The sequence below is a fragment of the Symphalangus syndactylus genome, chromosome 7, assembly GCF_028878055.3.
Source record: "Symphalangus syndactylus isolate Jambi chromosome 7, NHGRI_mSymSyn1-v2.1_pri, whole genome shotgun sequence".
Lineage (NCBI taxonomy): Eukaryota > Metazoa > Chordata > Mammalia > Primates > Hylobatidae > Symphalangus > Symphalangus syndactylus.
The window spans coordinates 115,534,716-115,547,901 of record NC_072429.2 but is presented as its reverse complement, the minus strand read 5'-3'; the positions used below and the strand labels follow the sequence as shown (position 1 = coordinate 115,547,901).

At 37.7% G+C, this 13,186-nt stretch overlaps 1 protein-coding gene across 3 annotated transcripts in view; it reads left to right on the top strand.

Moving 5' to 3' along the window:
* The first annotated feature begins 1,042 nt into the window (after positions 1 to 1,042).
* RAD21 (RAD21 cohesin complex component) overlaps positions 1,043 to 13,186 on the top strand; it is a 28,934-nt gene continuing 16,790 nt past the window's right edge. The window contains exons 1-3 of one of the 3 annotated variants that reach the window (XM_055287096.2): positions 1,043 to 1,414; positions 9,254 to 9,429; positions 12,763 to 12,892. In XM_055287096.2, coding sequence (XP_055143071.1) covers positions 9,286 to 9,429; positions 12,763 to 12,892 — 274 coding nt within the window. In that variant the 5' untranslated portion in view covers positions 1,043 to 1,414; positions 9,254 to 9,285. Of the gene's footprint in view, positions 1,935 to 9,253; positions 9,430 to 12,762; positions 12,893 to 13,186 lie in introns of all 3 variants that reach the window. The other 2 variants (XM_063643516.1, XM_055287097.2) reach the window with 2 other exon arrangements.

Genomic DNA, 13,186 nt, shown 5'->3' with positions numbered 1-13,186 from the left:
TATCCCTAACGTTTTCTTCTAGTAGTTTCAGTAGTTTCAAATCTTAGATTCCAGTCTTCAAGCCATTTTGTTTTGATTTTTTTTAATATGGCAAAAGATAGTGATCTAGTTTCATTCTTCTACATATAGTTATCTAGTTTTCCCAGAACAATTTTTGGAAGAGACCGTCCTTTTCTCAAAGCATGTTCTTGGCTTCTTTGTCAGAAATTAGTTGACTGTATATGTATTGATTTATTTATAGGTCCTCTATTCTGTTCCATTAGTCTATGTGTCTGTTTTCATGCCAGCACCATGCTGTTTTATTTACTATCACTTTGTGGTATAATTTGAAGTCAGGTAATGTGATGCCTCCATCTTTATTCTTTTGCTCAGGATTGCTTTGGCTATTCTGGGTCTTATTGTGGTTCCACATAAATTTTACGATTTTTTTCCTCTTTCTGTGAAGAATGCCATTGATATTTTGATAGGGATTACATTGAATCTGTAGATTGCTCTGGGTAGTGTGGAAATTTTAACAATATTGATTCTTCCAATCCATGAACATGGAATATATTTCCATTTTTTGTGTGTCCTCTTCAATTTCTTTCATCACTGGAAAGATCTCCACAATAAAAACAGAAGTAAATTTCCTTCGTGGTTACAAGTAAGTCTTTTAAGATAAGAACTTTTAAGATTCCTCCCAAGCTATACTAAAAATTTCCAAAGTGCCGTTATTACCTATGTTATATTAATCACTATATCCAGATCCCAAAGTGTAGCAAACAGAAGACCCTCTATAATATAGGTTGACTGAATAAATGAAGCCTTATATTTTACGGAGTTAGTTTGAGGTTTTTATGTCACCTTCAACCCCATAGAGCCATAAAATGAATTTTTTGGTGGGGGCACACAAAATTGCACCACGACAGCTTTTTTCTTTAAAACAAATACAAGAATAAAGCTAAATGCAAATATTCACCGCACTGGAAAACACTGCGCGTGCGCTATCCTACGCTATTGGCTAACACCGCAACTCTCAAAGACCCTCTCGCAAGAGAATCACCTTTGCGCTTGCTCAGTTGCGGAGTCCACAAACAGGGCGGGTTCCAAAGAAAAGGAAATAGTCATTGCGCCTGCGCCGCTCCTTCCGGCGGGGGGGGGGGCTTGGGCTGGCTGCGCAGGCGCACAGGTACCATTTTAACCGTAAACATCCTGCCGATTTGAACCGAGGATTTGGGCGGCAGGAAGAGCCGCGGCGTAACGGCAGCCATCTTGTTTGTTTGAGTGAATCGGAAAGGAGGCGCCGGCTGTGGCGGCGGCGGGAGCTGCTCCGAAGCTACACCTTGCAAGGGCTCCCCCCTTTCCCCGCCCCCTCCCCCGACCCTTTTCCCCTCCCCGGGCCACCCAGCCCGCCTAACTCCCAGCGGAGAGCAAGGTAAGAGACTTGGCCGACCCCTTCTTTTCCTCTAGCTCCCTCCCCCCACCCTTTCCCCGCCGCTCAGCCGTCGGGGAGCCGGACTCTTGAGGGCGGGAGGGCGAGGGAGAAGGCAGCCCTCGCCGCGCCCACGCGTGCTGCCACCCTCCCGGCGCCCAAGCGGCGGCGCCACCCGCCCAGCCCCCTTCGCTCCGGGCCCGCCCTCGGCCCGGACCCATGCAGCTCGGGCCCGCATCGTCACTTGTTCGGTAACAAATGATTCTGATCCATTCTGAGATCTACAAAGGCTGTTACTCTGCAGGTCCATCTCACGTCCCCCAGGAGGCCGGGGAAACCCTGGGCTGCGGAGGGAGGGGAAGAGGTTTGAACGAGCCCGCTCTGGGGACCGGGCCGCCTACTCCGCGGGTAAAAATGGCTGTCTGGGAGGAGGCGGTGGCGGGCCCGCCGCCCGCGGTGCCAGCCCCGGGAGCAGCAACCTTCCGCCGAACTCGGGTGCGGGGCTCAAGAACGTGCGGATCTGGTGAGGCTGGGCTGGGGGTGGGGGGTCGGCGGGTGCCCCTCGGCCAGTGACTGCTGCTGCCCTCCGGTTTTAAAAAGACAATTTTTACGTTGGAAATGCTAAATATTGCACAGACGCGTGGAAAAAGCGACGGAGGGAAGTTGCTTCTTTTTCCAAGGATATTTGCATAATTGGGTTTCCCCTCAACTTTTCCAATCATTCTTTAAAGTGATTAAGGATATCGGGTGTTGTAGAGACGCTCTGGGGGAGGTACGTGTTTCTAATAAATGCTTGGTGCCCTTTTCGTCGCTGAAAAAGGCTTTTTGCGAATGATCCGCTCTGATAGTGTGGGGTGACACTGTCGGGTTGTGCTGCCAGACTTAGCGGCCTTCTTCAAATTTGTAAGAGGGAAACGCTGGGGGGTTTACTTGGTCACTCTGATTTGTTAGTGTCTTCAGCGTGAAAAAAAAACAGCGTTTGTGTGAAGGGTTTCTGGGAAAGGCTTGTGTTTATCGGCTTCTTTTTGCAAGGGAAAGTTAATCTTTGCTGTCATTATACTGGTTAGAAGAGTAATTGGTTTTCAGGCAAAAATTTCTATTTTCTTAAATTGGGTGTAAATGCCAGCGGGCTGTGCGAGTCTGTAGAATTTTGGAGACTGGCAGGAGAAGGTTTCTGAAATCGTGAAGTCATTAAATACCTTTGTTAATGTCGGAGGCAACTAATTATTTTTGGAAAAGCATTGATGAGGACATACGCCATATCTGATCTTCAAATAAGTTAACAGTTTGTATAGTTGAGGTGACGGCAGTGCATAATTAAAAGACATAGTGCTTTTTTTATACACAAGTCAGAATTACAAAAGAATTTCTGGTGAATTATTTTGTGAAACATACAAATTCTAAGAAACTCTGTCTTTTACAGTTTGGTACAGAATGGAAATTTTCTAATTCTTGAGAAATAAGGTTGTGTTTTTAGTTTAAATGTCAAACCAGAGTTGTTAGGTGTGATTATACTGGCTGGTTAATGTTTTGCTGCAAGATTGTCTTCAGAGTTACTCTTCACATCAGCAGTGGCACTATGTTAGGTGTGCCCTTGTATTTAATTTTCATATTCTTTTTTGGTGAATATTGTCCCACTTTATAGTTGAGAAAAAACTTATTCACCGTTACAAAACAACTGAGCAAAGAGGGAGCTGAATTAGAACCTACGACTGTGTGATTGTGAAACTCTTGGTCAAAGGATGTTAGAACCAAAACAGAGGAGATTTCTAGTGTGCAGGGTTAGAAATATCTTCGGAGATCCTTCACCCCACGCCCCTGAAGAGGTAGCTCCATTCTGATCTGAGTTAGGTATTGATGTTTTCAAAGGTTAGGTAAACCACCAGATTTCAACCTTCCAGGTTTTCATAGTAGGGAAACTGAACTGCATAAAGGTTAGGCAGCTTAACCTGCTAGTTAATGACAATAACAGGATTATGTCTTTACTTCTGAGATAGTAGTTTTTACTTTGAATAGGTGGTGTACATGTATGTCCCGAGTTAAAATTGTGTGTGTGTGTGTGTGTGTGTGTATATACACAAACGGTACAAAAAGGTAGGCCTCACTTGCCCTGCAAGCCTACTTTCTAGAGGTAACCAATATCACCAGTTTCATGTGTACGCCACAGGTATTTTAAGCTTATTCAAGAACTCGTAAATGTATAGAGAAAGAGCATTCTTTTTTAAAACTCCAACTTTTCTGCACTTAGCCTGTAGATTTTCCATGTTAGTACAAATGTTGTATTCTTGTTTAAAGCTGTACTGTACAATTGTCCCTTGATATTAAAGGGGAATTGGTTCCAGGACCAAAACCACGAATGCTCAAGTCGCTTATATGAAATAGTGTAGTATTTGCATATAACCTACTAACATCCCATATACTTCAAATCATCTCTATTTATAATATTACAATGTAAATGCTATGTTAATAGTTAATATAGTTGTTATAGTTTTTTATTAGTATTATTTTTTATTGTTGTGTTTTTTTTGTCTCCCCCTCCAACAATTTTTGATCCTGGGTTGGTTTAGTCCAGGGACGCAGAAGCCATGGATAAGGAGGACCGACTATATTCCGTTGTTTGTGTATATTAATTTTTCATATCACTTATTGATGGCCAAGTAGGTTATTTAGAATGTTCTGTTCTGCTCTGGCAAGGCAGCATAGTGTTGTAGTTAGAAGTGTGGATTCTGAAGTTCAAGTTCCATTTCCATTAAATACTAGTGACATTTACTTATCTTCATCTGTTTTCTCCATCTGTAAAATGGGCCAGTAATTTACTTCTGTAGGACAGTCATGAAGAGGTTGGGTACATAAAACACGTAGTGCTTAGTAAGTTTTCTTTGGGTTTTTTCGTGTTTGGTTTTTTGGTTTTGTCTTTAGTAATATGCATCTTCAAGTATATCTTTTGTATTGGTTACTGAAAGTGCAATTTCTGGCTAGAAAGTGTAAGTGAAATTTTTATAAAATGTTATCATATTGTCCTTCAGAGAAGACAGCACCAGTTTACCCAACCACTGTCCTGCTATGCTTTCTAATGAGTGAAATATTGGTAATGACTGATACTATCCTAGAAGCATGAGCCTCAGTTTGATTCTTTGAAAGTCTTAAATTGCCATTTTTTGTATTCTTGAATATGTTCTAAAATAGCAATCTTTCTGCTGTTTCACATCAGACTTTAATTTTTTAGGATCAATTGAAAAAAATTGCTTGCCGCTTTAGAAAAAAATGATTCTCAAATCATGAAATGCTAAGTTGTGCTCTGGTATCAGATGCAGATTTTCTGCACAGGGTTTTCATAAAGGATTTGGCAGAATATAGAATCTTCAAAACCTAAAGAGATTAATCGACTTTTTTAAAGATTGGATAAAGTTTGGTATTATCAAGGAAAAAAAATTGTCTTAAAAGGCAATTATAATTACACTTTCTCCTCATTCAGATATACACCAGGAGTCAATCCACCACTGCTCCTTTGGCTTCCTTTAGTTATTAGAGTGATTTCCTCTTGCTAATTGTTTCCCACATTAATTTTAGCATCACTCTGCCTTCCTTAGCCCCATCCTATGCCAAACAGGCTTCTGTTTAGGAATCTCTGCCTCTGCATAGCTGGGATATTTTAGGCACGGTGCTCTGACCAGCAGCTGAAGTGCTGGCCAAGAGCTACTGACACCTGTTGAAAAATGTCAGTAGTTTTAATTTTTAAAACGTCTAAAATTTTTTACATATGCCAATTATGAGATCATTTGGTAGATCTTATTTACTTATTCATTAAGCACATATTTAGTAATTGTCATGTGACAGATAGTATTCTAGAAGCTTAATATTAAGGAGTTTTTTGTTTAGGATACAGTTGCTTGCTTCCATAGTGGAACTTGGGGCTTGTCCTGTACAACAGCGATTATATTTCTCAGAACATGCTGCTATGTTGGATTTCTATAAAGTTCTCTAGATTTTATTTATAACATAGTAGGAGCAGCTTAAGTTTTGTGATAACATTTTAAGGCTTGAAGTAGGCACTGATTTGAAACATAGGAGGCTCTCTTCCAGTATGGGAAGCATGTTTTAATCTATAAAATACCAAAGGGCAAATAAAGCACCTTTGAGGTGTTATTTAATGCTCGTACCTTAAGAATATTTTGTCTGAGTTCTTAGTATAGAATATAGTATTTCTTCATTCTTTAATTTCTTTTTTTAAAAAAAATAAATACAGGGTCTTGCTATATTGACCAGGGTGGTCTGGAACTCCTATCCTCAAGCATTCCTCTTACCTTGGCCTCCCAAAGTGCTGGGATGACAGGCGTGAGCCACCACGGCTAGCCAATTTCTTCCTTCCTTAACTCCAAATTTAGGAGGAAGAGTTTACAACATTAGACAGTTGACAAAGCCTGGTTTTTTTTCTTTTGAGAAAAAGTTTTTTTAGTATGAATTAATAATCCTTTGGGAACATTAGATTCAGAGAATGAGAATTTCAAGACTCTTTACTGTTAAGTGATGGAAATGGAGATAAGGCAAACCTGACTGCAGTATTCTTGCACCACAGCCCCCCACCCTCCCGAATATTTTTGACATGTAGGAAATCTGTTGCCTGTGATACGCTTAACTAAAATATATTTTCTCTACGTCATTGGAAAGAATTGGCACATTTTTAATTGAAAGTACAGTAAGCAAAATTCTCATTCTAAGATTTACAGACTGTGAAAAAATGAAAAACAATTACTCTGTCTTTCAGAAAAAAGCTAATTCAAGAGATTTCAGTCCCACCTGCGGTGTAAGAGATCCAGCTTCTCTGTGTCTTTTTCAGCATTTGACGTTGCCACTATTTTTTAATTTAGCTCTTATATTAAGTGTGTGGTGATAATGTTTTTGGCCTTAATTTGTATTTCTCAAATGCCTAGGATAATTGAACATCTCATGTTCTTATTTGTCATCAGTAAACCTCTTCTGTGAAATTTCTCTTCTTTGGCTCACTTTTTTTTTGTCCTTTTAGACAGTCTTGCTGTGTCACTCAGGCTAGAAGGCAGTGTCGCGATCTCAGCTCGCTGCAACTTCCACAGCCTAGGTTCAAGCAATCCTCCTGCGTCAGCCACCTGAGTAGCTGGGATTACGGGCACATGCCACCACACGTAGCAATTTCTGTGTTTTTTAGTAGAGAAGGGGTTTTGCAAAATTGCCCTGACTGGTCTTGAACTCCTGGCCTCAAGTGATCTGCCTGTCTCGGCCTGTCAAAGTGCTGGGATTACAGGCATGAGCCAGCATGCCTGGCCTCTTTTGCCTATTTTCTAATTGGAGTTTTTTTTTCTTCTTACCCCTGAAGTTTTGAGAATTCTTTACATATTCTATATCTGAGTTCTAGTCAGATGTGTGGTTTACAAATATTTTTTCCCCAGTCTATAGCTTGTCTTTGCATTTCTTTCGTAGAGCAGAAGTTTAATTTGATAAAGGCGAGTTTATTGAGCAAGAACTTTGCCTTCATGGGTTGTGTTTTTGATGTGTCAAAATTTTTACCAAGCTTTAGGTACTGAAGGTTCCCCTCTGCCATTTTTAAAAAGTTTTGTCTATTTTGAATTTTTATATAATGTGTGAGATTTTAGGTGGAGGGTTTTTTCCTTGCCTTTTTTGTTTTGTGGAGGGGGGGTGTGCGTGCGTGCATGTTTTCTGGTCTTCAGATCGTGTTTAATCACTCCAGCACCATTTGTTGAAAAATCTATCATTTCTCCATTAGATAGCTTTTGCATCTTTGTAAAAAAAAAAAAAATTAGTCGAACTTAGTTGTGCGGGCTATTTCTGGGTTCTCAGTTCTGTTACATTGACTGTGTTTCCTCTGCCAATACCAATCTTGAGTATTATAGCTATATAGTAAGTCTTGAAATCAAATAGACTAGTTTTTCTCACTTTTTTCCAAAATAGTTTTAGCTTTTTTAGTTATTTGCTTTTCCATATAAATTTGATAAGCCTATAAATGTAAAAACTCACTTATTTTGATAATTGTATTAAAGTTTCTTTAAAAACTAAACATATACTTAACAATATTTGTCAGTAGTCACACTTTGGGACAGTTGTCCTAGAGAAATGAAAACTTAATGTTCACCAAAAGTCTGTACATGAATATTTATAGCAGCTTTATTTGTAATAGCCAAAAACTGGAAACAACTAAATGTCCTTCAGTAGGTGAATGTTCAAGCATATGGTGGTATATGAATCTCACGGAATGCTGTCCAACAGTAAAAGGGAATATACTATTGATAAACATAACAACTTGGATCACAGAAGCATTGTGCTAGATGCAAAAAGCCATTTCAAGAAGTCATATACTATATGATTCATTTATATAATTTTCTCAAAACAACAAAATTAAGTCCAGTGTGGTGACTCAACGCCTGTAGTTCCAACTACTTGAGAGGCTGAGGCAGGAGGATTGCTTGAGCCTAGGAGTTCAAGGCTGCAGTGAGCTATGATCACATCACTGCACTCCAGCCTGGGAGACAGAATGAGACCCCATCTCTTAAAAGAAAAAAAATGACAAAATTAGAAATGTAGAACAGGTGGTGCTTGTCAAGACTTAGGAATGGCAGAGAGAGAGGGATGAATGTGATGAGTTTTGTAGTGATGGAATAGCTGTGTATCTTTTTGCAGTGGTGATTATACAAATCTGCATATGTGATAAAATGGTATAAAAGTCTGTAGACACATTGAATCAATGTCAGTGCCCTGGTTTTGATACTATATTGTAGTTATTTAAGATGTCACCATTGGGAGAAACTAGGTTTAAAAAAGTACATGAGACCTACTATCTGTATGACTCCCTGTGACTCTATTTCAAATTAAAATTTTAAAGTGCTTTTTATGTATTGTACATGTATTTGATTTTATTTCTGTAAAGCAAGGCATATATCATTTTCTAGTCATGGACATTTTAGAAAAAAATTAAAACAATAGATTTGTTTTAAATCTGGAAATTCATTCGCTGAAGTAGATTTGTTTTAAATCTGTGAAAGAGGGAAATTAAATGATATAAAGGAAATATCCTGCAGTTAATATACTCTTCTGAACTGGGGTTTTCAAGCGGCCTTTCTTAATACATTAGAGTGCTGAAGGAAAGTAAAATGTCAGTAACATATTTGTGATTCCAAGACTTTCAGTCATAAGATAAATCTGCTGTACCATTGTCCCTGATTTAATATTTAAATTATAAGTAGATAAATGCTTTGTAAGTTCTTAAGAAAACTATATATATAATTCTTTACCTTTTTTGAATGTCGATTTTTCTAAACTACCCACCTGTAAAATGGGGCCAGCCCACCTGCTTAGCTTTGCTTGGTGGAATATGAAATGCTTAGTATAGTACTTTTCGTGTAGTAGCAATTTTACAGATAATTTATCCCAGAATCATGATTTTTAATGGGATTCTAAAAATGGAAATTTCCACAGATTTTTATCTGTGCCTGAGTATCTTTCTTCGTAGATTTTCTTTTCTTGCCATGAAAAATATATTCTCTAGCTTTTGGCCAGTAAACAGACTATTTCTACTGTCAGTCAAGATAGAAATGAAACAAGGCATGAAAGCAATTTGACTCTTGTCCCTTTTACTTTCAGCTCTTAGTATTTTGGGGTCTATTTTTTTTTTCCTCTCAAAATTAAAACAATAGATTTGTTTTAAATCTGTTGTTTTTAAAATACATATTAAACATTTACTCAAGCATTTTATGGTTTTTATATTAAAGAGAACAAAAATTTTAAATTTCTTATGTCTTGATAAGTATTTAAATTGTCAGATAATATTTACATTAACTTTTTTTCCCCTCTTAGGTTTTCTTCTGTTTTCATAGCCAGCCAGAACAATGTTCTACGCACATTTTGTTCTCAGTAAAAGAGGGCCTCTGGCCAAAATTTGGCTAGCGGCCCATTGGGATAAGAAGCTAACCAAAGCCCATGTGTTCGAGTGTAATTTAGAGAGCAGCGTGGAGAGTATCATCTCACCAAAGGTATGTTTGATGTTGACATTTTTATTCACTTTGTTCATTGTTTATTGATATGTGAAATAGAACTTCTAAAACAGTTTTTTTAGGTAGGGGCATTGGAGCGCAAGGAAAATCCTTAGAAGTGTTTCTTTATTATGTGAAGTCCTTATCACCTCTAGATACACTTGATATGATTACGGTATGATTCTCTTTTTCTTTAAAAAAAAAATCTCTAAGTGCATATATTTTGATTTGCCTATTTTTTAATGGCAAATAAGCATCAGTCAGGGCAGTGCCCAAATATTGTTTACTGATCTGTTCCTTAGAGGAGCTTTTGTTTGAGACCCTGTCTCAAAAAAAAAAAACGACGTGAAAGTGCTGTAAATGCATATTACTTAGTAAAATAAGCCAATCTAAAAAGGCTACATATTATATGATTGCAGCTATAGGACATTTTGGAAAAGCCGAAACTATACAAATGAGACAGTAAAAAGATGGGAGGTTGGGGAGAGAATGTAGGGTTGAGTAGGCAGAGCACAGACTATTCTTTTTAGAGCAGTCAAACTGTTTTGCATGATAGTATAATAGTTAACAAATGCCATTTACATTTGTCCAAACTAATAGAATGTATAACACCAAGTGTGAACCCTGATGTAAACTAGAGACTTTTGGTAATGATGTGTTAATATAAGTTTATCGATTTTAATAAATGAAACACTGATGGGAGGTGTCAATTGTGGGGAAGATTATCTGTGTGTGAGGAAGGGGGTGTTTATGAGAAACCTGTGCCTTTTCCTAAGTTTTGCTCTATTTCCTGGATGCAGCCTTCTAACAATCATTATGTTAGTTTTTATGTATATACACAAAGATAACTTGTGTACATGTACACAGGAAAGCCTAGAAGGCATACCAAAAGATTATTACAGATTTCTGTAGGTGGTAGGATTACAGGTTGTTTTATTTTCTTTTTAAAGACTAGCCATTTAGTAAACATTTCTTGTTAAATGTTTGTTCACGCCCTTAAGTGTTTCTTAAGATTTATTTTTAGAATTATAATTGATAGGCCAAGTGATGTACATGTATTTGAGATTTGTGATATGCACTAACAGTTTGTTCTGGTGAGATCATACCAGTTTGCACTGCTGGTCAAATTGTATGAGAACATTGGTATTTTCAGGTTTTTTTATAGATATGCTTACAGGGATAAGTTAATGGCAAACGTAGAAATTGTACTCTTTTCTGGAAAGTATATATGTGTGGCTAATCTTTAACATCTGTAAGCAAATATTGAGTGGCTTAAAAGGATAACAGATTTTCTTCATGATACGTACCGAGTACTTTGTGCCACTTTAGGGACACTACAAAAGAGTATGAGACAATCTGGTAATTGAACATATACACGAGCAGCCACAAAGGAAAGCAGACAGTTCAGGAATAATGTAAAAGATTGTAATGTGTTTATGAGAGAAAGTGATTTCTCTTCAAATTTTTTAAACCATTTCTAACTGAGCTTTTTATCTATTTGGTAACAGGATGTAAAGATATTTCCAGAGTGAACTGGCCTGAAATTTCTAATGTTTGCTTTGGTGTGCAGTTCTTGTTGTGAAAATGTCAGTTTAGTTGTTTAGCGTGTCACACGTGGCTCATTTGCAACTGCAAGCTTGCATACTTTTTCTCGTCTCTCTTCCACGCCCCCATTGGAAGAACCACTGGCCCTATTTGCAGAGCTTTCCCAGAATATGTAGCCTGGAATCTTCATTATATTTATGTTTACACTTTAATACACACTAGCTCAAAAACATGCCATACCTCATTTTACCTACTCCTAGGCTAAACTCTGAACCAGACTAATCCAGAAAGAAAGCTTTTGCCCAAACACCACTTTTCGAAAGTTGCTAGTTCTAGATAATAGTTAGCAGAGGTTTTTTTTCCCTCCTTTGTTCTTAGGTGAAGGTTCAGTCAATATAAATTTTAAATTTTATAACACCACATAAAAATAGATTCTGTTTTTCCATTAGGAGCAACATTTTACTTTGAGTTTTTTTAAGATTAGGGATTCATTGTCTGATAAATTCTGAATTTGATCACGAATTTGGTATAATTTCGGATGTCTAAAAATGTATGGCCATAGACTCCTCATTTATGCTGTAAGTCACATAAAATGCTCATAAATACAGAACCTGAGAGTCATAAGTAGGGTCCTAGAGTGCTGTAGAGAATACACGTAAAATTTAAAATACAACATTTTCTTTTACAAATAACAATATACTAATCGTAATTTAAACATTAAGCAAATGTTTAAAAGCTTTTTTTGTTACCTTAGAACTTGTGTTTTATGGCGTGGTTTGGGAAAGTATCTGGGGATGTTTGAGTTCATGTTGCCTCATTCTTTCAGTAAATTTTCCTTATGGCTAGAGGAATTTTGAATACTTGTGTTTAGATGGAGTCTTATCTCATTGTTTATCAACTACTGCTTTTCCACATACTGTATCCCATATTAATGTTGATCAAGATCTGCCTTGAAAAAAGGTTGGGAGTATATTTTCTGGTGAAAAAAAGCTATGGATACTATTGTTCTTTATCAATTAGTATGCTTTCCAAACTTTTTTTAAAAATCAGTATGCTTTCCAATTAATGGAAACTTAGTAAAAAGTAGCTTAAACAATAAGGGAAATAACAGGCTTAATTAACTAAAATTTTGGAAACAGGGAGATCTGAGATTGGTCCAGCAGCTTGATTATGTCATCCAAGGACTCTCCATCCTTAGTGTGTTGGCTTCCTGTCCTCATACTTTAGCATTGTGGTTTACAGGGTGACTGCATGAAGCACCAAGCAAGCCCTACCTATCAAAGCAGGAAAGAGGGAAGGAAGAGAGAGACGTTGTTCTTTTGGGGGGAAAATCTTTCTCAGAAACTCTCTGGCATACTTCACTTGTTACTCAATTGGCTGAACTGTGTTTCATGCCCACTGAAGAACAGGTATTAGCAGAGAGGAATGAGACATCTGTCAATGTGGGGGACATTTGCTTCTCAAACAAAATCAGAATTGACTTAGCCAGCAAGAAACAATGGCTCTGGATTGGCAACCAAAAGTGTTACGTGCTCCTTAATGTGCTAATGACACAATTCATGGAATGGTTTAGTGCTTGCTTCCTAGCTTCCTTCATGTTTGTGTTAATTCGTGAATTACCACTCACTCTGTCTTTTCAGGATATTCGATATTCAGGCAATTTATAGGTAAGGACAGTGAGAAATGTATGTGATCATAATGCAACTTTAAAGGAAAAAGATAAAAAAATAAAGACTATGAATGGCACGAAATGCAGGTTTTGGAATATGATTAATATTTTATTCATAGGTGAAAATGGCATTACGGACATCAGGACATCTCTTACTGGGAGTAGTTCGAATCTATCACAGGAAAGCCAAATACCTTCTTGCAGACTGTAATGAAGCATTCATTAAGATAAAGATGGCTTTTCGGCCAGGTATTGTTGAACTTGTTTGGTTTTTGTTGTTGTTGTTGTTTTTTACTTTGGAGTTTCTCATGTTCTTTGTGTTACTGTAGCTAAACACATTTTCTAAATCTACATGCTTTGTTATAATTGAAATACAAGGAACCCTTCAAAGATAGAGCAAGGCTTGGGGAGGCAGTGCTTCAAGGGAGGAAACCTGCTTGCGTCTGTTCTCCCTGTGAAGTAATGGAGCTCACCCCCATTTGTTCTTCCTTTGGAGCTGCCTTTTTAATACTTTTTTCAGCAGCTTACATAGGCTGAGTCATC